At 36.4% G+C, this 27,767-nt stretch overlaps 3 protein-coding genes across 5 annotated transcripts in view; 2 read left to right on the forward strand and 1 right to left on the reverse strand.

Moving 5' to 3' along the window:
• Positions 1–27,168, reverse strand: LOC127175886 (protein INSYN2B). 2 transcript variants are annotated; one of them, XM_051127196.1, is made up of 4 exons: positions 27,165–27,168; positions 11,918–13,235; positions 9,505–9,579; positions 1–188 (listed from the first exon to the last, which is right to left on the reverse strand). In XM_051127196.1, the coding sequence occupies exons 2-4, from the start codon at positions 13,048–13,050 to the stop codon at positions 20–22; spliced, it is 1,377 nt and encodes a 458-aa protein (XP_050983153.1). In that variant the 5' UTR covers positions 13,051–13,235; positions 27,165–27,168; the 3' UTR covers positions 1–19. The 2 variants fall into 2 exon arrangements, with proteins under 2 accessions (XP_050983153.1, XP_050983152.1); XM_051127195.1 differs by lacking the exon at positions 27,165–27,168 and adding an exon at positions 24,224–24,458 and having other exon boundaries at positions 11,918–13,448.
• Positions 1–27,767, forward strand: part of LOC127175881 (dedicator of cytokinesis protein 2) — a 139,637-nt gene that overhangs the window by 77,371 nt on the left and 34,499 nt on the right. The window lies entirely within an intron of this gene.
• Positions 1–27,767, forward strand: part of LOC127175882 (protein diaphanous homolog 1) — a 409,358-nt gene that overhangs the window by 5,531 nt on the left and 376,060 nt on the right. The gene's annotated exons all lie outside the window — the stretch shown is intronic.

Raw genomic sequence — 27,767 nt, forward strand, 5'->3', positions numbered from 1 at the left:
TCTCCATGGGGATGGTTCTCTACAGCCACCAGAAACACTTCTTTCGCAGTTTCTTGACACGGCTCTTGGTTCGAGGTCGTATGTGGGCAGGCTTTGGGACGGGGGTGGGAACATCGTACTCTGCTTCATCCAAGGCCTCCAGAATGCTCTGAAATCGTCCCTCCTGCACACGGAAGTCGTGCTCCACACTAAAAATACAGAAGTAGATATTAGTGTAAAACGAAATATAAAAACAAAAAATTATTAATAATGCATTTAGAGATGCACATATTAGATTAAAGGAATAGTTCTCTCAAAAGTTAAAATTTGCTGAAAATTTAGTCATCCTCAGGCCATGTAGATGATTTTTGTTTCTTCACAGAAAGAGATTTGGAGAAATTTAGCATTACATTGCTGGCTCACCAATGGATCCTCTGCAGTGAATGGGTACCGTCAGAATGAGAGTCCAAACAGCTGATAAAAACATCACAATAATCCACAAGTATGTGTTTATAAGAAACAAATCCATCATTAAGACATTTTAACTTCAAAAGATGAGTCCATAATTTCGTAACGCTTCCTCCAGTGAAAAATGTTCATCTCCTGTTGTCTCTCACATCAAATTCACACCAAAATCAAAATCCACCAACATATTTGTTTCATTTGTAAACGGTGCGTTGTCTGTGCATATTTCTCTCCTGATTCAGGTGAGACAACTTTAGCTGGAAGCAACAGTTTGAAGTTAATAACCTTCTAAATGATGGATACATTTCTTACAAACACACATCTTTTCACTTCACAAGACATTAAATGATGGACTGGAGTGGTGTGGATGACTTGTGAATTATTGTGATGTTTTTTATCAGCTGTTTGGACTCTCATTCTGACGGCACCCATTCATTGTAGAGGATCCATTAGTGAGCAAGTGATGTAATGCTAAATTTATCCACATCTGGTCTCATGAACAAACTCATCTACATCTTGGGATTTTTATTTTTTATTTTTTTAGAAAACTTGGGGATACATAGTAAAAGTTTTTACATTTTAACAAAAAAAAATAAAAAAAAAATAAAAGAGATTAAAAATACAAGCTACTTTTCACTCTGGAGTAACATGCCCTGATGAATCATTTTGTTAGTAAAAATTAATAGTCAGTTTTAATTTTGTTTTCATTCCCTTTGGTCTTAGTGTTAACGATTAATCAGTGTGTTTTTCTTAAAAAAAAAAAAAAAAAATATATATATATATATATATATATATATATATATATATATATATATATATTTATATATATAATAGATTTTCTCACAATCATATCATTTCTCACTGAATATTCTGTTTCACTTAGAAATACTTCAGAATTACAGAAGCTAAATGCACTGCAAATGTAATTTCTTGTTAGTTTTAAAGGAGAAGTCCACTTCCAAAACAAAGATTCACATAATGTACTCGCCCCCTTGTCATCCAAGATGTTCGTGTCTTTCTTTCTTCATGTCTTTCAAATGTGGTTGTAAGCGATACCAACCGAGAAAGAAGTGTCTTATCTAGCGAAACGATCGGTTATTTTCATAAAAATAATACAATTGAAATACATGTCAAACACTCATCTTGTCTTACTCTGCCTGGACTGTTTTTTTTCCGGTTCATGACAGTTAGGGTATGTCGAAAAAGAAAGACATCTTGGATGACAAGGGGGCGAGTACATTATATGTGAATCTTTGTTTTGAAATTGGACTTTTCCTTTAAGATCGTAATAATGCATGTGAGTAATAGTAATAGTAATTTTATTAATATTGATGCTTTGTTATAGATTAATAATTTCTATAGTCAGCAGTAATTACAACTAAAAAATGTTGTTTTTGTGAATAAAGTGTGTGATTGATGAAAGAGAGAAAGGAAAGAGAAAAAACTCTTTTCATCATCCGTTCCAGCAGATCATTCATCAGGACATAGAAATGAACATGAAAACAATATGACACGTCTCAAACTAACAAACAAAAGTGAAGACAAACTGACACATAAACAAAGAACCATTCTTCAAACCTAACTCTGTCTTTCTGTGTTTCTCACTCTCTATTTCCTTCTGCTCAATCCGTCATTCATCTCACTTTCTTACGAGTTTCACAGCGGAGCAGTCGGGTTCTGGAAGTAAAAGTCTCATTCATTTTTTTCATAGAAAGATTGATTTTTAATGATAATGTATAAACCTTTCAAAAGACACCGACTGTGAGCTCTGAAGTTAAATCACTGCAGCCGCTTCTACTCTGGGACTTTTTTTTAAAATAATATTTAATAGCCAAAATCCCACAATCCCTAAGAGAGATCCACCGTATAATGCTCTTGAAAGAATTCACTTCTGCTCACCAAGACCGCATTTATTTGATTAAAAATAGAGTAAAAATAGTAAAATTGTGAAATATTTTTACTATTTAAAATAACTGCTTTCTATTTGAACATATTTTAAAATGTAATTTATTCCTGTGATCAAAGCTGAATTTTCAGCATCATTACTCCAGTCTTCACTGCCACATGATTCTTCAGAAATCATTCTAATATGTTGATTTGGCTGCTGATTATCATCCATATTGAAAACAGATATTCTGCTTTAGTGATTTATTTTGATGAACAGAAACTTTAATGAAAGTTTAAAATGAAAGTTTGTAATATTATGCTTTATCTCAGAGTTGGTTGGTTTAGGTCAAGGATTTAAAACTCTTTACATTGACTTTTTTTTTAAATCCCAGTGCATAAATGAATGAGACAAATACTTCTGGAGCCAAAGCTGCTGACATGAACTATTATCACAACTGCATCAGACACACACTGATTCTGACCATTTCATTGGCTTGCAATCTAACAGCACGAGTATGTATGTGAGTGTGTGTGAGGGGTTATGCCCTCTATTTACAGTGTAGCCACAGTCCTCCCTGCAATTTCCCAGCAACTAAGTGAGTTTGAGAGAAAGAGAGAAAAGAGGGGACGTGATGTGCAAAACATGGAGGTAAAGGGATGAGAGAATAATGCAGACTGACAGAGAATATATTGAAGGTTAACAAACCCCATAATGACGGACGAAGATAAACATAAAGTGTGTTCAACAACAGCAGGAAAATACACCCGTCCCGCAGGGACTACAGTATGCCACTGCGTTTCTTTTCTAAATCATTATATTATTTCACGGTGAATTGCAGTTGGCCATCTTTCTTACAACTGTTTTGCATAGGGAATAGTGATTATTGTTCTTGACTTTTTCTTGCAGTTCTGAATGTAAAGGGATAGTTCATCCAAAAATGTAATTCTGTGATTAATTACTCATGCTCATGTTGTTCCAAACTTCTAAGACCTTCGTTCATCTTCAGAACACAAATTATTCCCACAGCTTCATAAAATTACGGTTGAAGCACTATTTTTTCAATGTCCTTACTTTGTTTCTGTGCCTCGAACGTGTCAGTTGCGTTGCTGTCTACGCAGGGTCAGAAAGCTCTTGGATTTCATCAAAAATATCTTAATTTGTGTTCTGAAGATGAACGAAGATCTTACAGGTTTGAAACAACATGAGGGTGAGTAATTAATCACAGAATTTTAATTTTTTAGGAGAACTATCCTCACATTTCTGAGTTTACATCTCACATTTCTGACTTTATAGCTTACATTTCTGTCTTAATTTCTCCAAATTCTGGCTTTATATTTTGTGATTCTGATTTTCCCCTCAGAATTGCAAGAAAAAAGTCTAAATTGTGAGATTTATGAATTGTTTCTTACATTTCTGAGTTTACATCTCACATTTCTGACTTTATAGCTTACAATTCTGTCTTAATTTCTCCAAATTCTGGCTTTATATTTCGTGGTTCTGACTTTTCCCCTCAGAATTGCAAGAAAAAAGTCTAAATTGTGAGGTGCTGTAAACAAGCTTCCATAGTTCAGCCATCTGTAGTTGCATTCATACAGCACAGATCGTATATGTTGATGCTCAGTTGATATTAAACACAATGCTTAGTGTCACAATAGCAGCAAAACATCTGTGATGTAGCATTTCACACGCAGAACTAAAGCTTTAATCCCAAACTCTCCTTTTGTCGCCATGCAGGCGCTGCAGTTTTCTTCAGGAAATGCAAATCTAGTTATTTCTGTATTGCATTTGAAAGTCGTAATTTTTTGCCAGCTGTAAATCTGTTTTTCAGTGTTGTTGTCATTTCAGAGGGCGTCATTTGTCACTAGAAATTGCTAGGTGATGTCTCTGATTTGCATATCCAGATGACACATTTACCTGTATATGTTCAGTGCACCATGCAAATTCATCCTCACAGAGGGTATTTTTAGCAGGGCAATTCATTTTGCTTTTTTTTGTCACCAGAAGTGCCTCCATCACTATTATTATTGGTCGAACTCTGATAGTGAGACCTTTAACTCAGAGTATTAAGCTTTGTCGCATAACGTTTGTGCTAAAGACATAAATGATTCATCGAGAGGATCATAGAGACTCGGGGTAGTAACTGCCGAGCAACCACCTGAGGTTTGCATGGGCAAAGAAAACGTTGAAGAAAAGTCTGCGTTTCTGTATTTTAAAGAGCATTATAACCAAGCCTGTCTCAACTTTTCTTCGTCCCTTGAGAACCAGGCATCAAGTCAGGGAGAAGGAGAGAGATAAAGAAGTATGGAAGCAGAATTTGTGATGAACGGATCGGTTGAGGGAAGAGAGTTCACTCAGTCAGAAAGCTAAAACTAGAGTCTGCACTTTCAGACGGAGAGAAATCTTAATCATCAATATTATCTTCCAGAAATCATGAGTCAAAGGAAATCTAGCGCTATAAATCACACTGTGCCCCTGAGGGCAAACCTAAAGGAAAATGTGTTTTTTGCTCTGGAGTCTTAAAAACGGTTTGAAATCCAGAGTTTTGTAGCTTTTACTCCATTTCTGTTAACTTTGAGATCGTCTTTATGCTTGTGTACTCTGAAAAGTGGGCAAAAGTTCATTTTTAGCAGATACACAATTACACAATTTAAATGAACTGTTTTTCTCTTCTGGGAAAATGAGCCAGAAATATTGATGACACATGAAAAAAGACTAGAAAAGTACAGTTTTTTAGAAACTACACAACTGTTTTACTGTAAGACTTTAGTGCTAATTTGACAACACAATGGAACAAGCAGAAATGCTTTTTTCTCGACCCCTATTAAGAGTGCATTAAAGCATTTCAGGCTTCATACTAGAGGTAATGGTTTAATAAAATCCAAGTTTTCACATTTTTTTTATGGTACCAATTTTTTTTAATGAACCCTTAAACTTTGCAGATATTGCTTATTACATTTGAAAGTCATTTAGGCTATATATGCAAAGTTCAAGTGTCCATAAAAAAGATTGGTTGAGTAAAAATTGTTCTGAATTTGGATTTTGTTAGAACATTATCTCTGGTATAAACGCTGGAATGTTAGCTTTAATGCAAATGAATGAATACATAAATGAATGCATGAATGCACAAATGCTTGAATGCATAAATGGATACATGAATGCATGAACGCACAGACTAATGAATGATCGCATGAACAAATACATCAATACATGGATGGATGCATGAATGAATGCATTTACGAATACATGCACTATCAATTAATGAACGAATATATGAATATATGAACACAAACTAATGAATGAACATATTCACAAATTAACGAATGCACAAATACACAAACAAAAACATAAATGGATGCATGAATGCATAAATGCCTTACATAATGAATGAACGCATAAACGCATTAACACACAAATGCATGAACTAAAGCCTAAATGAATTAATGCATGAACAAATCTATTCATGCATGAACAAATTATATGCATGCACAATTAAATGGATGAATGAATGAACTAATGAATGAACGCATAAACGAATGCATGAATGAATGTGTCAATGCACAAATGCATGAATGAAAGTATGGATGCATGAATGCATAAACAAATCAATGAATGCATGAACAAACACTTCAATGCATGAACGAATGCACACATGAATGTATGTATGAGCAAATGTATAAATACATATGCATGAATAAATACGTGCATGCACGATCAAATTAATGAACGCATGAATGTATGAGCACAAACTAATGAATGAACACAAACGAATGAATGAATGCACAAATGCATGAATGAAAGCATAAATGAATGCATGAACTAAACTAATGAATGAATGCATAAACACAAACCTAATAAATGAACACATGAATGCAAATGATGCATAAATTAATGTATGAATAAATACAAACTAATGAATGACTGTAAACCTAATGAATAAATGCTTGAATTTATTCATGCATGAACAATCAAATTGATGAACACATGAATGAATCTATGTACACAGACTAATGAATGAACCAATCAACAAATGCATCAATAAATGATGCATAAATTAATGTATGAATAAATACATGCACACATGACTGTAAGTATGAGCTAATTTATTCATGCATGAACAATCAAATTGATGAACACATGAATGAATCAAGCACACATTAATGAATGCCAATCAAAAATGCATTCATGCATGAAAATGCAAATAAAAGCACTTGTGCAATAAAATTAATGAATGCATGAATGAATGCATGAATGCACAAAAGCACACATTAATGTATGCCTGATCAAATTTATTCATGCATGAACAAATATATGCTTGTGCAATAAAATGAATGAATGCATGAATGAATGCATAAACACAAACCTAATGATTAAATGCATGAATGCACAAATGCATAAATGAAAGCATTAATATGTGCATGAATGCTTAATGAATGAATGCATGAACAAACACATCAATACATAAATAGACACATGAATGTATAAGCGAATAATTGAATGCATGAATGAATCCATGAACACATGAATTATGCATGAGCAAATTTATTCATGCATGAGCATATATATGTATGCACAATCAAATTAATGAATGCATGAATGAATGTATGAGCACAAACTAATGAATACATGAACAAATGCTTGAATGCACAGTTGCATGAACGAAAGCATAAATGGGTGCATGAATGTATAAACTAATGAACGAATGCTTAAATGCATGAACAAACACATCAATGCATGACTGAATGCTTGAATAAATGCATGGAAGCTTAAGCAAATGAATAAATGCATGAACACATAACCAAATGAATGATTTCATGAAAAAATGCATGCACACATGAATGCATGCACAAACAAATTAATGAATGCATGAATGAATGTATGAACATTAATGAATGAACACACTGAATGCAGGAATGAATGCATGAACAAACACATGAATGCATAAACTCATAAGCGGACTAAGCCTACTGTGCATTTCATATAAGAACCACTATATGCAGAACACACAGGGTTTCTGCCTATTTAGGGCGCTCCGAATCAATCTCTTCAGTTAGGACGCTGCCTTAGAAGGAAGCCGCCTATGTAGACACCAAAGCAACTTGATAGCATTTGGAACAGAGCCTCTATGTATGTCTTTGTTCCTGGCTTTTCACAGAGTGTATTGTCTTGAGATTAAACTTCAATAGGAAATCCATCTCTCTTAATTGATTCCCGAGGCTTTACCTCAGTGTGAGCACAGGAAACATGCATTAGTGTGCGATTAGCTCTTCATAGTACGGGAAAAATGATCCTGTTTATTCCAACAGGAAAAAAGGAAGGGAGATAAAGGAGTCGAGGGAATTTCATATAGTGCTGACTGAACGTGTGTGTGTTTGTGTGACAGGAGGGATATCGCACAGGTTCACCGTTTCTCTGGCTTTATGATACGTGTGTGTGCGTGTCTGTCCCTCAGGGCTTCATTACAGCTGAATGGAAGCTTGAGCTCACTGTCCCTCAATTATAACACACATACAACCAGCTGTCTCTAATAAATACATCACACACCTACAAAAACACACACGCATCTGTTTATCTGCCTGCTTAAAGGCAGGTTTATCTGGGTTTATGTGCCTGCTTAGTTCCCCTCTTTTCTGAGGCAAGTGTAACCCTAACTATGATAAATAGTAATAATGATGCTTGATTTAGCAAGCAGCACTAATTAAGGCTGAAACTATTTGTTTCTGCATAAAGTAGATGCTCATGCATTTCTACCGGCCGTTGGATGTTTTGATCTGCTGTAGGATATTGATGCAACTCTTAAATCATTCTCATGGTCTCCTGCTGAATTTTTGTCTGTTTCTGCCCCCCAGAAGACACATAACTCAGATGTGGCTCTGCGCACGATTTATAATATTTTAAATGGGTCATGGAAAATGGATTTTCTTGCTCTTTTGAGTAGAGTTTTAACCCTGCGAAGCCTGCTATGTCATATTTGAAATGCAAATAAGGCCTCTAAATGATCAGAATGATCAAAATATTGCTGATAAATCAGTCATGCACATCTACTACATGCCTTTTGTTGACAGATTGATAGTTTAGATTATTTTAGCACCAAAAGGTCTTCTGTTTTTACTATTTTACACATTTTACTTAGACATTTTATTGGAGCTATAGAGTGACAATTGATATTTATATAATTTTATGTAAGTATCTGTTATATTGTAACAAATATCTAACTGATTTTACATTGGAAGCATCAGAATTTTTTTTTTCATCTTTATCAGACTTTTATTTCATATGTCAGGCTTTACAGGGTTAAGCACTATGCAGACAAAGTCTGACATTCACAGCACAAAACGTCCTCTGATGGAGCAAATTCCGGTCTTTATTATTAATAGTTGATCTATAGTATGTATAGTACACACAGTATGCATCAGATGGATGTCTCAGATGTAGCATTGCATCTCTCTGCATGAGTGTTGCATTTTTAACATGGCTTTTAGACTCCTGTGTTCTGTTCTGTTCAGTCATCGTCGACCTGTTTTTTAGCACAGCATGTCCTGTGTGACACCCGCTAATGCTCTCTGAAAGTCTGAAGAGTCACCGTGTAAAGTGAGGTTTAACTGAAATAATAGCAAAAACACCACTCCAAAAAATCACACCAAAAAAGGCTCCAAATTGGTGTTTTTGCATGTGGTTGTTACTAGGCTTTGATTAGTGCGAAATGCTTGATGTTGATCAAAGTCATGCAATTACTGTGTTTTCATGTTTGCGTCTGTTCTGTGTACTCAGGTACCGTATTTGTCATTAAAGTGAAGGTTAGCCATTCAGAAGAGAGGTCATTTTTATATAGTATAGTGGCAAAATCAGGCTGTTTAAAGGAGAAGTCCACTATATGGAGATAAGACCCTTCTTCTCGGCTGGGATCGTTTACATCCGCATTTGGGATCGTTTGAAGTCGCATTTAAACTGCATTTTGGAAGTTCAAACTTGGGGCGCCATATAATTTCTTTACGACTGAAGAAAGAAAGACACGAACATCTTGGATGACAAGAGGGCGAGTACATTATCTGTAAATTTTTGTTCTGGAAGTGGACTTCTCCTTTAACTGTAAGTCTTGGACAGAGAGGTAAATGGTCATAAAAGGCTAAAATACGACATGATCGACATAAGTGGACTGCTATAGTTGTGTTTACCTGTATATAATGCAGGCTGTTTTCTGGCAGGTTGAGCAGTTGTTGATGTCCTGACCTGTTCTGTAAGAACAACGCCTGAAAAAAAAACAAGAAAGTGTGAAGACCTGCACACACACATGCACGCACGCACACACTTTAAGCATGTGATTCACACACACAGAACATTGAATTAGAGGTCTTTGCTTTTCCATCCCGCTTCCACCCACAATGATTTTCTTCCTACACACGTCTGCATTTTTATTTGTTATTTCCAGTTATTACTAAGAAGTGTCTTCTTTTCAATAACATCACAATAGATGCTTTCAATGTAGGCTGTGTTTTTGTTGTTAAAAATGTTATGTATTTGTTATATATATAGGTGAGGTCAAAAGTTTACATCTGCAAAATGTTAATTATTTTGCCAAAATAAGAGGGATCATACAAAATGCATGTTTTTTTTTGTTTTTTTTTTAATTTAGTACTGACCTGAATAAGTATTTCACATTAAAGACATTTACATATAGTCCACAAGAGAAAATAATAGTTGAATTTATAAAAATTACCCCATTGAAAAGCATACGCTTGATTCTTAATGCTGTGTTGTTACCTGAATGATCTCACAGCTGATTTTTTTGTTTGGTGATGGTTGTTCATGAGTCCCTTGTTTGTCCTGAACAGAAAAATCCTTTAGGTCTCACAAATTATTTTGTTTTTCAGCATTTTTGTGATCCATCTCTTCACACTGAGGACAACTGAGGGACTCATATGCAACTATTGAAGAAGGTTCAAACGCTCACTGATGCTCCAGAAGGAAACACAATGCATTAAGATTCAGGGGGTGAAAACATTTTGAATTTGAAGATCAGGGTAAATTTAACTTATTTTGTCTTCTGGGAAACATGTAAGTATCTTCTGCAGTTTCAGAAGGGCAGTACTAAATTAAAAAAAAAAAAAGATATTTAGGCAAAATAAGAAAAATGTACACATCTTCATTCTGTTCAATAGTCCCCCCTCCCCGCCCCGGCTCTTAATGCATTGTTTTTCCTTCTGGAGCATCAGTGAGTGTTTGAACTTGCTGTAATAGTCCCTCAGTTGTCCTCAGTGTGAAAAGATGGATCTCAAAATCATACAGTGATTGTTGGAAACGGTTCAAATACATAACATTGCTGAAAAACCAAAGAATTTGTGGGACCTGAAGGATTTTTCTGAAGAACAAATGGACAGTTTAACATAACTGTTCACAACTTATGAATCACTTAAAAAAAAAAAAAAAAAAAAAAAAATCAAGTGTATAGAAAATTTTGAACAGGGTCGTTTTTATATATTTTCTTTTGTGGACTATATGTAAATGTCTTATGTAAAATATCTTATTCAGGTCTGTACTAAAGAAAAAATAACATGCATTTTGTATGATCCCTCTTATTTTGGTAAAATAGTTAACATTTTGCAGATTCTGCAAGGTGTATGTAAACCTTTAACCTCAACTGTATGTGTGCACAAAAGTTCTTTCTGGTCCTCGAATCTGATTGGCTGAGAGGAGTGCAATATTTTAGTGATAACAGAACTGTTTTACTGTTTGTATCACTCCGAGTTTAAAATTTGCTTCTATGTTTTTGGAGAAGTGAGCTCCAGGCATCAGCGATCATTCAGCACTCATGAACCTGCCGATAGCAGCCTTACCTTGGCCAGAACTTCTGTAATTTGCAGCTGGCTCAGTTGTCTCTATATTGGTTAAACATGAGCTATAATTCATTTTGGGTAAATCTATTGAGCAGTCTTTGGTCTATCTATCTATCTAGTTTGTGTTTTTTTCACATTGAATGATTGTTTTTCCCATAAATTGAAAGTGCTGGAATGTTGTTCCTGTCCTATTTTGTAATGCAAAAATGGCTGAAACCAAGTCTGCATATAGAAACTTGTGTGGAGTTTTTCTCAAACTTATTAAATTTAGTCCAGTGTCACAACAAATAAAATCAAGGCCAGCAGGAATCCCACAGGCATACAAACCTCTATTGAATGTCCTTGAATATGTAATGAAAATGAACACTTTAAAACATACAACACTGTCATTTTCCTGATCGATCCTGACAGATCTGAGCTTTCAATCAAAGTTCTGACGAAACCCTGTGTGTGTGGATGGAGGAGAAAAAAGAGAGGGAAACTCTTAACAGATTTGGAGAAAGGGTGTAATGCATTAGGAGGTGTAGCAGTGAAGATGAGACGGAAAATAAGACATCAGATGAGAGGGAGAGAGAGAGAGGGAGATAGTTTGGGAGCGGTAGGGGGTCGATGTCCCATTGATGATCGCGATTCCCGAGGCGTTGCCACAGGATGCATCAGTTACCAGGGGAATTATGGAATGATGGAAGTGTGGAATCACAAATCAAACACGCTTTCATGAACTCCAGCGCCTTAATCTCTCACTCTCACTCACCCTTCACTCATTGCTTTGTTCCTCTCCAGATCCTGAATGACATTGAGAAGAACTTTGATCTTTTCCTGATTATACAGCAGGTTTTCTTCTACATTCTGCAGCAGTCCGTGTAGAACTCCAGGTGCACCGTTGCATTGTGGGATATCGTCTGTTGGAGGTGGGTGGGTGTCTTTAGAGTCCGTTTCTGTCTCAGTTTTAGGCTCTGATGGAGGAGGGGGCAGGGGTTGTGGTTTAAGCTCCGCCCCTGAGCCAATCAAAAGCTCTGGAGGTGCTGGTTTACATTTAATCTGTATTGGTTTCAAGTCTTTCTTGGGTGGAGGAGTGGGTGTGGCTTGAGACTCACAGCCAATTGGTTTAGATGTGGCGGATTTGTGCGTTTGCGTGGTCGCACACTTGTCCTTTGTGTCTTGTGCAGTTGATTCGGTTTTGACTCGTGTTTGCGTGTGTTGCGTTTTGTGTGTCGTCAAGCCATTTTTGGATTTTTCAGACTGCGTAGATGCTTCAGTTTTCACATCTTTTTTGGTGGATTGCAAGGGGGCGGAGCATGCGTTTTGCGTTGTGTGATTGGGAATTTGCGCATACGTTGGCTGCGCAACCGCGGAGTTTCGTTTCTGCAAACGAGGCGAACAGCTTTTCCTCGGGGGCGTCGGAAGCGTCATGCTCGCTTGAACCTGACTGGCGGCTCGTTTGCGACAAGCGGGCGCCATGCAGGGCGGAGCTTGAGACTGTCTCCGCCCACAGCTGGTGCACAGTCTGGGCGATGATGTCATCACGCGACATGGGCGAGGGGCTGTGGTGTATGAGCCGATGGCCGGCCTGGACGCCTCCCCTTTCAGCGACTGGCCCCGCCTACATTCACGTGTCGTCGTTTGACTCTGCCGTCTCACTTCCTCAGACTCTGCCCCTTCGCTGCAAACTCCGCCCACCACCTCGGGCGCAACGATACTTCCGTTAACATACCGAGGAGTTCTTTTTAAACTCCCTCTTGGAACGGATTGGTTTGGATTGGCTTTGATTTGACAGTACACCTCGCTTTCCTGGGACGTCCTGTCTTGTGTCACATGGTTCCTGGACGCTGTCTTCACAACGTGCCTTCCGTTGACCTCACAACGCCTCACCCGATCCAGCGACATGGTTTCGGCAGTCGGTCCATTGGCCGTGCTCACAGTTTGAGTCCTCTTCTTTAATGACGGAAGCGAGCGAAGACCCGGCGATGTTTGGACACCAACGCTGCACAAAGGACCCCATTTTTGAGACAGGACAGCCCGCCCACCAGCCAGAGGCACCTCTAGTGTCGGCACCGCATTGGATGCGTCAGCTGCTCGTCGGCCCATGACCTCTGCTGATTGGCTCAGCCCCCTGAGGAGGAGCTGGAGGGGGTGTGGCCTTTGTTTGCAAGCATACTATCTAAAACAAAGATGATTATTCCTTGGTGTGTTTTGGGAAATTGTATTCCACAGCATTAGAAGTGATTGCATTGGTCAATCCAGTCAGTCCAATGTCCAGATCTTCAAATTTGTTGTTTGCCTCTCTGAGAAAGAAAAAACATGTATGTAAAAGACATTACTGTGCATGTGGTCACAATTTAATGTAGTGAAATGGATAGTTCACCCACAAAAGAAGAAATTTTGAAGAATGTTGGTAATCAAACAGTTGACTGTAGCCATTGACTTCCATAGTAAACACAGCTTTGTCAACTGTTTGGTTACCAACACTCTTCAAATTGTAACTCATACAGGTTTGGATCAACTCAAGGGGGAGTAAATGTTGACAGAATTTTCATTTTTGCCTGAACTGTCCCTTTAAATGTCAAGTTGCGCTCTGGATCTGCACTAACAAAAAAAGCTAACTGAAGCTATATAAGAGGCGTTTTTTAGATGATACTTTTTTTTAAAATTCAGCATAGTATTTATTTTGCACAAAAGCAAGAGGATCTCATTTAGGGTGGCGATAGTGAAGGAGCAGTCAGTAATTTTACTCTCATTATAAAAGTTTTATACACAAAGAAGTGAAAAGTAATTTGAAAAATGTTAAAAAAAATCATGTAGACTGTAGCACTATTTAATTTATCTTTGTCTTATTGGACTCTTCTGCACACAAAATGAATAAATCATGGTTAACTGTGAATAATTTATTTTTGCGATTGGAAAATGTAACTTGAAATACTCGCACGTCCAGATTATATAATCTAGTACAACATAAGCAGAAAAATTACTGAGTGCACATTATAACCGTATTTAAACATAAAATAATAAAACTAGAAGTTCATAAGCAAATATTTTGTAACAACCTTGTTCATTTTGAAAAGGTTTGTTTAAATAAACCATCCAGATGAACCAATTCAATAAAAATAATCAAGCTTTGCAATGTCTTTTTGCATTTAAAAAAGCATTTTTGGAGGATGAAATTTGCAGAAATGCAAAATAAATAAGAAATGCAAATGATAAATAAATGATCCAGTTAGGAAACTGTATTTTAATTTTATACAGTTTATAAATGTATGCATTTAATTTATCTAAAAATATATGTATTTACTAATATATAATAAAATATATTTATTTATTAAGTACATTTGACTTATTTTCATTAGTAAATAAAATATATTTATTTACTAATAAAAATAATCAGTTTTGTCCTTGATTATTGGCTGAGTTCATATGACTGTAAAGCTGTGTGTGCAATATATATACTGGTTGGAAGTTAGTAGCCTTTGAGAAGTTAGTAGCACTTGTTCAACACGCATGTGTTTCTATAATCAAGAATGCTAGTCAACAGAGAGACGCTCTTAAAGTTCACGTCCATCTTATGCTCAGAGACCCCAATAACCCAACACGACTATTACGAATATTAATAAGGGTTGACAAAATCCCCCATATGTCACATGCAGCTGATTAAAGTCTCGCTCTCTTTCTAACTGGTTCTCTTTCTGAAGGGCCTATTATTATCACTTTATTCCTCTGTAATCTCCTCCCCGTCTTAAGTGTTCGCCCTCCTTTCTTTTGCTCTTTGATAAGCTCTCTGTGTGTCTTGTAGTTCATATCTTGTTCTCTGTTAAGCTTCTTTTCTTTTATGAGACCGACTCAAAGCTGCCCGTCTCCTCTGACCCAAACACTGTGTGTCTGTGTGTGTGTTTCTTGCGCTTTCTATGAACAGGGAATAAAATAGGCCTGAAAACACTATTTATGTATATATGTATTTATTTATTCATTTTTTCTTCATCACATGATCAGTGAAAGAAGCTTCTTAGTTTTTACAGCATAATCAAGACCTCAAATACACATATTAAATAAAATAGTCGTGCTTTTAAAAATAAGTTACACATAACACATTGGAACAAAACCCAGAAGAATGTACATTTATATGCATGATAAAACACTACTGAAATGTAATTTTTGTTTTAGAACAAGCCTCCTGAAATAACATTAACAGACCTTATATAACTTATTTAAAAGTTACTCTTAAATCCAAAACCGCTTATGAAAAGCCATTATAGATAGAGGTGGGACAGTCCAGAATAACCCTTATTAGACAGACATTTGATGCTTTAAAATGACCTACTTTTTGTAAAAAGTTAATTTTGTAGCACTGAAAAAAATGGTGTAGATTCATTGAAACTAATAAATTGCTAGTAAATTTCACAAATAATTACAAAGAAAGCAAATAACATGAAATGATTTTATATACAAATTACACTGTAATTAAGTTTATTTAATTCTTTAGCTTTGTGGAAAGTGCTTTGTGTGTGCGCGTCTGTGTGTGACGAGTACTGTTGGTCAAAAATGCTAATGACCCCCATTAGCCTCTAACAGATGAACATTATCATGCAAAACTACTCACTTATTTCATGCACACACACACACACACACACACACACACAATAGGCCTAATGAAGACCGTAATGTCTGTGTTTAATTGAAGTTTGGAATATTTGACTGAATATTTGCAGTTCTTAAAGCATCCCAGCCGTTGCGTTCATTAGGATTAATTTAATTTTAGCAAACTGTTCGAGACATCCGAAGCCAAATCTCCTCCTATCGTCTTTCATGTGTGCCGTCTCTGAATGCTCTAGAGAGGAAGTGTAGGCTGCAGGACGGCTGTTTGCTCTGTGATGTGTTTAGAAGTATTTAGATTCATTGATCTGCTGGATTTGACACTTTTTGACCTTGGATTGGATCAGATTAAAGTACTGTGCTAAAAGCATTGTGTGATTTCACATTCATTAGCATTCATTAACAAAGAGCTGCATATGCCATATGCATGGCCGACATTTGACTCTTGAGTCAGGGGGAGCAAGAAAAAAAATGGGGGAAAAAAAAGCAATGGAAATTTTTTTTTTCGGATAAGCATCAAAACAATGCCCTGCCGTATTGCAACGCACCAAAGCAGTCAATACAGCGCAGTCAAGAATAACTTAAACTGGTTGCCATCATTTACTAAATCTTGCAGCTGGTTTGAATCTGGCGATGCTTCTCGTTTTAAGTGTCTGTTGACAGCCTTTAATTTTTAACCAGAAATGCGCACTCTGCATCTCTGATTTTCCATGTCTTTTTTCAGAAAAAGTAATTAAATTTTTTAATTAAAACCGATACGGCGCTTTCAGAGGTGAGTGAATTCTGACAAACTAAAATACTTCTGATAGGCCATTGTGTTCAAGAAATAAACAGACATGTCTGTGACTGGCTACATTGCTCAACACTGCATAAACATGTTGCATTGTGTACCAGATCTTCAATTGCTTTTGCTTTCGTTTGAGGGTATTTTGAAGGTCTAGTACCTCCGTACAACTGGGCCTGGGCATGGCTAACCACTCCAACTGCAGCATGGCTGACAACGGGGATGACTAACCATCTGCCCCCTCTAATGTCGCCTATGACCATATGGTGCAGCATGATATTACCATGTTTTTTTTCAACATTTAACACAGTAATTGAGTTGTTTTGACCCAGCAGTTGGGTTAAATGTTATACCAAAACTTCTGGGTTGTTTTATTTACCTCAACTGTTGCTTAAAAATGATTATATTTTTGTCTTAAAATGTACCCAAAATAGGTTGAAAATTAATTACCTTTTATTAATATGTTCAATAAATTAACATTTATTAGTAAGTTGAATAAATAATAACTAAATAATATATATATTTTTAATTGCTTATTAGTAAATGTTCACCTTTTCATTGTTGCTGATGCCTCTAGTTATTATGTGTCTGATTTTTAATTTATAACCTATTTTGATTTGATTTTAAGCCAGCCATATAGTCATTTTTAAACAATAGTTGAGTTAAATAAAACTACCCAGAAGGTTGGGTTAAACATTTAACCAAACGCTGGGTCAAAACAACCCAGTTGCTGGGTTTGTCCATATTTCACCCTGCAATGGGTTGTATTTAACCCAGCATTTTTAGAGTGTACGATAAATTAATGGTGAATATGAACAATCACAGTAATAAATAATTAAGATACACTAAGAAAATCATTTAAAATCACTTTTTGAGTTGGACATGCCAAAATAAATGGTGAGAAATCCACCAGTTTGTCTTAAATTTAGATCTTTTTATTTATTTATTTTTATTTTGTCATGAAGTAGTATTTGACTTTTCTCTGTAAATTAAGGGTGCACACTATTGCTGAAAAACACAATCCCTACTTAGCAGATGTCCGTATGCACAAAGGCATAGATACCTATACAAGGCCATATCTGCAGATTCATTTTTTTGTAGAAGCATTTTTAAAATTTGAACTAGCACCTCAGGACTACACCACATTATGTACGAGAAGCAGCAAAGGACATAGGCGCAAGTGGAATGCAAAAAACATGGAGACATTATTTTTATGTAAATATAATGGGCAGTATATTGCGACACCAAAAATGATTGAGGTCATGTACATATATTGTGCGACAAGTTGATATATTGATTATTGCGACAGGCCTAAACACAATTAGCTGCTATTTTTCATTAGTGATTTTTTGAATTGACTTAAAATATTTGAGTTACCATAACTTGTTCGTTTTACTTGGTTTTATTCGTCATGGTACCAAATTTCACAATAAATTACAAAGAAACAGCAGCAAGTAAGTAACATTTTAAATTAAACAAGAAAGTTTGAAGTAGACAACTTTGACGCAGACAACTTTCACAACTTTGAAAAACCTTTTTTTTATAGTGCAGTTTTAAGTTTTTATAGTGTATTTTATCTAATACATCATGATGGTACGGCCACAGTGTTGTTTTTGTAAGGGCACCTTGTCTTCACACACACACACACACACTCCTTGAGTATTTTGTTCTTGAGGTCTCTTGTTGATCTTCGCCACGGTTCATCAGCACACAGTTAGATGTTCCACTTTCATCCCTCCATTCTCCAGCATACACACACACACTCACTCACACACACACACACTCACTCACTCACACACTGAGAGTCTCTGTTGATCTCTTCATCAACTCCGGTCGAGCCCTGTACTCCTCCTCTCTCTTCTCTTTCACACTCCGTTACTCCTGACTTTGATTTTGTCTTTCTGAGCCTCTCTTGTGTCATCATTCACACACACACGCACACATGCACACATGCACACACATTTTATCTAATACTCTCTAGCATCTCTCTGTGCGGCGATCGATATTCAGGAGCTGCAGATGCAGTGTTCCGTCACCACACTGTCCTGAAAACACACACACACCTTCCAAAAATTATGCTTTTGTCAAACCTGCCACTGGAGCAAAAAAGTAAGTTTACTGGCCATAAATATTTACTCTCAGACGTATAACTCTATTTTGCCTGATGTATTTTGCATTAGCAAGCTGAGATGGACTGACAGGAAGAGAAATTTACTGAATAATAATTCAAAGATATTCAACACAGAGATGCGTTCTGGGAAATTAAGTGTTTTATCTATCTATCTATTTATTTATCTATCTGATTCATAAAATAAGGTTTTCATAAGAATATATGCACTTAATATATTTATAATGAGGTATTTGTTTCATTAAAGCAGCGTGGTGCTCACGTCTGCATTATAAATTGTGAATATAGCCCTGAAGGTATTGAGCTCTGTATTAATGATGCTCATTGCTTCGCTGAATGGTCACCTAGTGGTAATTCCATTTTATTTACTCAACAAAGCAAATTTTTATTAGTAATTGTAGTTTGCGGGTGTTTATTTTGAACTCTAAGGGGACAGAAATGAATCAAAACAACAAACAGCAGGCAGGATGAGCATAAAGAGCGAGTCAGGATGGATCCAGCGTGTCCGTTTGAATGAAAGATGTGGTTTGTAAAGTGTGTCTTCATTCTGTGCAGTGACTCCCAGCAGACAGTCTGTTCATTATCCGGAGCCTTTAACTGCTTTCAGTGGGATCTAATCAGATTTGAGGAAATCTGCCTCTTTTTTCCAATATTCCAATAACAGCAATTACATCAGATGTGCTCTTTTTAACTTTTTTTTTTTGGTGTGATGATATGATTGTTTGGCTGGCGGTTTGTGCTTTGCAGTGGTATGATGTCATTCAGAGCATCAAACTGAACAAAGCTCTGGGAGATTTAACAAAACGAGATACACACGAGTGTGTTTAAGCCTCTGATATACAATATTAACCAGACAGAGCGTACTGCACCTCTGAGACACACTGAGAGAGGAAAGCACTGCGAGTTATATTACACACATAACTCACACACACACACATTGAAACCTAATGGAAGAACCATCAGACATGTAACTACGTACACACACACACACACAGGTGCATACAAGTGTGTGTGTGTGTGTGTGTGTGTGTGTGTAATGGCTTTGTCAGTGGTGTTTCTCAGTGCACACTGGCATGTATTCTACTAAGCACTCACTAACTAAAAACACCGCAAAGTACCATAGCGTAACACTGTTTTTATGGTGATACCACAGAATTTACTGTATTGGTGTAGCTCATTGATGTACATTTAACAGAATGCGGTGGCTGTTGCCAGGACATTTCTGTGTGGTTGCTAAGGTGTTCCCAGTGGTTTTAGCACATTGCAATGTGTTTTCTTGGGTGTCTGGGTGGTTACCAAGGTGTTGCAAGGGTATTTCGGGTGGTTGCCAGAGAGTTACTAGGGCATTTGTTAGGGGTTTTCTGAGTGGTTGCCAGAGAGTTGCTAGGGCACTGTTATAAGGGTTGCTAGGTTGTTTTTCATAGTTGCCAGGAAGTATCTAGGGCGTTGTTGGGGGTTGCTAGGTTGTTCTGGGTGATTGCTGAAGCACCATTAGAGAGTTGTTAGGTTTTTCTTTGTGGTTTCCAGGGAGTTGCTGGGTTGTTTTGGGTGGTTGCCAGGAAGTTGCTAGGGACTGTCAGAAGGGTTGCTAAGTTTCTAGGATATTGTTGGGGGTTGCTAGGTTGTTCTGGGTGGTTGCTGAGGCACTGTTGGAGAGTTGCTAAGTTATTCTCCGTGGTTCCCAGGGAGTTGCTAGGACGCTGTTAGAAGGGTTGCTAGGTTGTTCTTCTTGATTGCCAGGGAGTTTCTAGGGCACTGTTAGGGGTTTGCTAGGTTGTTCTGGATGGTTGCAGAGGAACTGTTAGAGACTTTCTAGGTTGTTCTTCGTGGTTGCCAGGGTGTTGCTATGTCATTGTTGGGTATTGCTAGGTTGCCAGGGAGTTGCTGGGTTGTTTTGGGTGATTGCCAGGGAGTTGCTAGGGCACAGTTAGAATGGTTGCTAGTGTGGTTGCCAGGGAGTTTCTAGGGCAATGTTGGGGGTTGCTAAGTTGTTCTTGGTGGTTGCTGAGGATCTAGAGACTTTCTAGGTTGCTCTTCGTGGTTGCCAGGGCGTTTATAGGGCATTGCTGGGGGTTTCTAGGTTGTTTTGGATGGTTGCTGTGGCACTAATAGGGAGTTGCTAAGTTTTCTTCATGGTTACTAGGGAGATGCAAGTGCATTGTTAGAAGGTTGTTAATTGTGTTTTGGGGGGTTGCCAGGGAGTTACTATGGCACTAGTAGGAGGGTGCTACTGCATTCTGGGTGGTTGCCAAAGAGTTGCTGGGGTGTTCTGGGTGATTGTCAGCGAGTTGGTAGTGCACTATGAAAAGGCTTGTTCAGAGTAGTTGCCAGGGAGTTTCTAGGGCATTGATGGGGGTTGCAAGCTTATCCTGGATGGTTCCTGCACCACTGTTAGAGAGTTGCTAGGTTGTTCTTTGTGTTTGCCAGGGAGTTGCAAGTGCATTGTTAGAATATTGTTAATTTGTTTTGAGTGGTTGCTAGGGAGTAGCTATGGCATTAGTAGGAGGTTGCTAGGGCATTTTGGATTGTTGCCAAGGAGTTGCTGGGGTGTTCTGGGTGGTTATCAGGGAGTTAATGCAGTGTTAAAAGGGTTACTAGATTGTTCTGTGTTGGCAGGGAGTTGCTAGTGCACTGTTTGAAGGCTTGTTTGGGGTGGATGTTAGAGAGTTTCTAGGGCATTGTTAAAGAGTTGCAAGTGTATTGTGGGTGGAAGACAGGGAGTTGCTAAGCCATTGGAGGGTTGCTTGGTTGTTTTGGGTGCTTACCAGGGTGGTACTAGGTTGTTCTGTATGGTTTCCAGGTTGTTACATGGCAAGACTGCTAGATTGGTTTGGGTGGCTATCACAGTGTTCAGGGAGGTTAGAGCACAAATTCTGCAGGACAACACAGATACTCAACTTTAACTCTAGAGGTTTGTTGAAACAGTATGCCTAATAGAGTTACTTGAATTATTAAACAGCACTAGTAAACCAACAAAAGCACATGTACAGATGATTTCATTGAGCCTCAGCGCACTCTGCAGAACTTGTGTGTGTTTAGAACTGGTCATGTGACGAGTGTGTTTGGCAATCAGATGCGTGTGTATGTTTGCGCCTGTGAGAGTATCAGGGTAGCTTAAAAGATTTATCAGCTTAAAAAGAAAACAGCTTTTTTTAAAAAAACTGTGTGTGTGAGAGAGAGTGTGCATTTGACTGCAGAAGGACATGAATGTCCCAAGAGATGTGCTGATGTTTGTGTCTTCACCTCTTTTTGGAGGATGACGCATGTTTTCTCTCTCATTTTATACACTCTTCTCTGAGTAAATCACACTGTTATGTGCAGGTCACATTTCATCCCAAAATCAAAGGAAAATTATATATATATATATATATATATATATATATATATATATATATATATAGGACCACTGTTTTTAGGACCATTAGTCCCCCAAATTCTCATTACTGTAATGCATTCAGACATTTCACTTGTGAGTTTTTGTGATTCTCATTATTGTCACAGATGATTCTTGTTAGACTTTATTGCCATAATAAAATATTTTTTAATGTTGTTGAAGGAAGTCTCGCCAAGGCTGCATTTTTCGTTTTCGGATAAAAAATACACTAGAACAGTAATATTGTAAAATATTATTACAATTCAAAAGAAATAATTTTATGTGAATATATTTTGAAATGTAATTTACTGTGATGCAAAGCTGAATTTTTTGTATCATTACTCCAGTGTCACATGATCCTTCATGTGTTTTATTTTTTATGTTAAAAAAAGGATTCTTTGAAAGTTCAAAAGAAAAGCATTATTTGAAATATTAATCTTTCAGAACATTTTAAGTGTCTTTACTGTCACTTTTGATCAATTTAATGCATCTTAAGACCCCAAAATTTTGATAAATATATATTTCAAACTCAAACTTTTTAATTATTTAGTTATTGTTTGTTCATTTATTTGTTCATTTATAGCCATACAACAAATTCTATTAAGACTTATATTTTTACAATCTGTACACGGTAATAATTAATGTTTACATTAAGAATGGGATTGTTGTGCATTACAGTAATGTGAATTTGATGTACATGTAATTTATTGTAACAATGAAAACAAAATCTTCAAACCTTGGCTTAATTCCATCATGTCAGACATTTCTTATTCCTTCCTTTTCATTCTGAGGTGAAATATGAGCTGGACATCATCTTGACAGGTGTCTGGAGATTCACCTCGTTCAGAGGTTCAGACCCGTCTCTCTTAAATACCCGTCTGTCTCCTGTCTCTCTGCTCATTTGTCTCTTCTCCTCTTTCTTTTGCTGTCACTCTCTGTTTGTTTGTCTTTCGTGCATCCCTCTCTCTCTGGTGTTTATCTCTCGGCGACTCGGTCTGTCTTTCTGTCTTTCCTTCCTTATTCTCTTACTTGTGTTCGAGTGTGTGTGTGTCTCACTGTTTCTCAATGTTTTCATCTGTGTTTAGATTTCTACAGCGTGAAATCAATTTTGACACACTCTTGTTCTAAATCACACACACATGCTAGTTCGGGAACAAATTTGTCGCCAAAAGTGATATGTCAAAACTTCTCTTTGGGGACGTTCTGGGATGTCTCAAATGATCTATAAAGTTAGTAAATGCAAAGTAAACAAGTTGAAGACATATTTCACCCTTTCCCACAATTTTGTGTTCATTTATTCACCTCATGTTGTTCCAAACCCGTATGACTCACTTTCTTCTATGAAACATATCTCAAAATTGCATGTTTTGTAACAGTTTTTGACTTAAAATTGTTTCAAAGTAAATCTTAAACCAAAGTTTGTACATGCAGCACACTTAAATACACACAGGCGCATGCACACATTTAAAAGCATTGCATGCACACATGCTAAAACACACACTTATGCACACACACATTTAAACACACACATACTACTTCATCAGAGGTCTCAGTAACAGATGGGTATTAGATACCTGTTGTTACATAACACACACACACACACACACATACACAGAGAGATCACAGAGTTGTGTTTACAATGCGTTTAGTAAACTTGTTCTGTGTTATTAATAATGAGTAATTACAGATATTAAGACAGATTTTAGCAAGCAGAGACCCTTACAGAAAGACTGCAGCAGTACCTTGGTAAAATTATAGTGTCAGATGGCAACCCTTGATATACACCATGATGGTGAATGATTGCCATATTAATTTAGTATGGTGTATATGTGATTCTCCACAGTACTACAGAGACTTTCATAACATTACCATGACACAAGTCCAAAAACACTGTATCATTATGATTTGATACTTTTTTGGTTTGACCATTGTACAGGTTGAAAGTACCATGTTAGGAACAAGGTACGTTTTTGTTTAAGCTCAAAAGCACTTTACCCATGTGGATTCAATTAAAACTTCAATATTACAAATTAAATTGAATACTGAAAATACATTAAATGTTTTTAAATTAATTAAAAATGTAAAAATAAATTTTAAATGTTTAAATTAAATGTAATTAAATGTTTTAGATTTATGCTAATGACTTGACAGGGTTGTAACATTTCATTAGATGATTAACTCCGTTACTGACCTTCATCACAGAGTGTTGTGTAGGTGAACGGACTGTTCTTCATCTCTGCATCTCTTCATCTCTCTCATTTTACTCGTTCTGTTTCTCCTATATTCCAGTGTGAGATCAGACTCCTCTGTGTGTCTCTGTTCTTCTTTCTTACATCCGTCTGTGTGATTTTCTCCTGTCTGTGTTTATGATCTGTCTCTCTCTCACGAGCACATCTGTCTCTCCTTCCATCTACTGGTGAACTGAGCGTCTCGTATCTCCTCCCTCTCCCTCTCCCTCTCTCTCTCTCTCTCTCTCTCTCTCTCTCTCTCTCTCTCTCTCCCTCTCTCTATGTGTGTGTGTGTTTGTGTGTGTGTGTGTGTGTTTTAATCCCGCTGTGTGTCCTGGTTTCCCCCTCCTGTTCGGTCACATTAGTTGCTGATAGGAGGTCTGGACACACACTAACACACACTGTACAAATGCATTTGAGGTCTAGGGTCAAAGAAGTGTTGCGGTGTGGAATGTGTGTGTGTTTTGTGTATCAGTGCCTTAAATGTTAAAAAAAACCAACCTATTTATGACTAATAATAATGTCTGAATGTCACTGCATTAGAGAGCCAGTGTTATTTACTGTAATGAAAGATGCACTCAATTTACAATCAAAACATTTGACCAAAAGAAGTTTCAGTTTATGTTTTTATTATCAGATTAGGTTTTTATTAGTCTTTTTTTTTATTAGAAGTTTTTATTAAATGTTTGAATTTAATTTAATTGAATTTTATAACACAATAGCAAAACACTGACTAAAAGAAGTTTCATTTTAGGTTCAGTGTAAAAAATATACCTAGTGTTTGTTAAAAACATAATATCTGTGCCACTGGTGTATCGAAAACGTTTGCAAAAATAATGACTGTTTTCAAAAAGTTTGCGAGACACTCATCTCACCTGTCATTGGGCGGATAAACAAATAGTTCCACCCCCAAACTAATGCTATTTGTTGAGTCAGTGTTTCTGTATTTCTCAAACAAACAGCCCAGCTAAAAATGTTCAAAGAATGTTTTTCCAACATTTCTGTTCAGTTTTTACAAACATTATTTGTAAATGTTCTCTAAACATTTAAACGGAGATGTTACTTTTAAATGTTAAATGAACATTCACAAAAAAACAAAAAAAAAACAATGGAAGTTATTGACATGTCACATGTAATATAGCATTAAAGGTTTGTGTGTGTGATGGAGAGTTATTATAGTTAACATAAAACTAAAAACTAAAACTAAAAATATATAAAAATAAAAATAAAACTATTGAAAATGTCATTACCTGAAATTATTATTTTATTTTATTTTATCATTTTTTGTTTAGTTTAACTGGTAACACTTTACAGTAAGGTTCATTAGTTCACATTAGTTAACTACGTTAGTTAACTAAGAATGAACAATTCTTCTACAGCATTTATTAAACTTAATTAATGTTAATTTTAGCATTTACTAATGCATTATTAAAATCACAGTTTCTGTTTGTTAATAGTAGCTAATGCACTGTGAATTAACTTGAACAAATAATAAATGGCTAAATTTGTATTTACTAAAATTAACAAAGATTAATAAATAATGTAATAAATGTATTGTTCATTGTTAGTTCATGTTAACAAGCCATTAACTAATTTTAACAAATGACACATTGTAAAGTCCTACCGTTTTACTTGATGTTCTAAAACAACTAAAACTGAATTACAAATGCAAAAAAAATGTGAAAAACTATATAGACAGTTTTAAAAAGTAAAAAAAAAAAAATTACTAATACTTTAAAATTAAAATGGAAAACATAAGAAAATACAAACTAAAAATATAAATATAAATTATAATATCTAAATCTGACAAAATCTGAGGATGTGCTCTATAGGAAATATGATGTATAAGCGTCGTATTAAATGTATAAAATGCAAACCATTTAAATTTTAGCAATATTATTGGTCTGCAGTCATTACTATTAGCCTTACATAAAAACAATAGCGGTGCACGACATGTCCTCATTTAGATGTGTTTGTGTGTGATATTTAAAACACAGGATGAAGGCAGGCCGTGTGGTTTGCTCTCACTAAAGCTCATTTTAATTTGATCTGAAGTGGAGCTGGAATCTCATAACATCAGTTTACAGAGAGAGAGAGAAGGAGGGGGGGGGGACTGATGAAAATGAGAAAGAGAAGACTAGAGGGGGGGCAGCTGTGAAAAGAAGGATAACAGGAGGAAAATGAAAGAATGAGAAAGATGTAGATGAGGTTACAGCCGCAGGGGAAGAAGAACTGAAACCAGGACAAGAACTGACCGTGGAACACACACACACACACGCGGACAGACTTTAAACATGCTCCCAAATGCTCTCAGGCATCATGTGTGTGTTCAGGTGTGTGTTTGTTCCTTTGCTCTCGTCTGTGTCTCTTGCCGTCTCGTCTGTTTCTATATTTTTATTGTCATCAGTTATTGTGTCACAGTCTGAGCAGAATGTCAAACCTCTGTCTGTCTCGCTGTCTGTGTCTCTCAATCTTAGTTCTTATTTTGGTGTGTGCTTTTTTAGAAATGAAAAAATCACAATATTTTTGTATGTTTGGTAATACTTTATTGCAACATTCATATTAAGACATTAATGTACTATATACAGAGTAATACTAATATGTGTTAATTGTGTGGACATATTATATATATATAATTAGAAATATTAATTAGAAATGAGAAAAATCACTGCATAGATAGATTTAGTTATAGTATTCATGTTATATAATAAATGTATCAAAAAATGCATCAAACTTTCTTACATCAAAAACACTTCTGGTTTTGATTCTAGTTTGATTCCTCAAACTTTGGCCTGTTTCTGTCTAAAAGCCACTGAAAATCACATGAATATTTTAGCAGGGAAACGAAATGATGCGAGTCTGTATGAATTACGTTCTCAATGAATGCCGAAGAAAACAGGAAACAGATCGGAAGGGATAAGAGATGTTTGAACAGGTGCGACGGTAGAATCAGGATGAAGGGATATTCATGACTCATGTGTGCGTGGTTTTATTTTCATTTGGCAGAGTGAGCCATCTGTCCTTATAGATGACACCGCTCTATTTAATTAGATTTATTACATAACACAGATTACACCTCAACCGCTGCCCTGCCTCTGTGTGTGTGTGAGAGAGAGACTCCTTTGTTGGCTCTAGATTTTCATCAAACACTGTGTCCTTTTTTCTGCCTTTGGGTGATTGTGTTAGTTTCTGTCCGTGTGAATTGACTTAGTTGTACTATAGGGACAAATTTGTCCTTAGAAGTCAAGTAAATATGACAAAAGGACATGCAGGGACCTTCTTAAATAGAAAACCTTTCACTTACTAAAATATGCAGTAGAAAACCCATGAAAGATTTATGTTATTTAAACAATCCACATCGTTTTATACATATTTTGGACTATGGGGGGGTGCCATTATTTTGGTTGCACTCAGTGGTTGAATGGTTGAACTCACACAAATAATATACTGATATAATGACCACAGCTACTGAAAGAGCTTACAGGTGGAAATGTATTTAAACTAGGG

Source organism: Labeo rohita, chromosome 14 (genome assembly GCF_022985175.1).
Source record: "Labeo rohita strain BAU-BD-2019 chromosome 14, IGBB_LRoh.1.0, whole genome shotgun sequence".
Classification (NCBI taxonomy): Eukaryota; Metazoa; Chordata; class Actinopteri; order Cypriniformes; family Cyprinidae; genus Labeo; species Labeo rohita.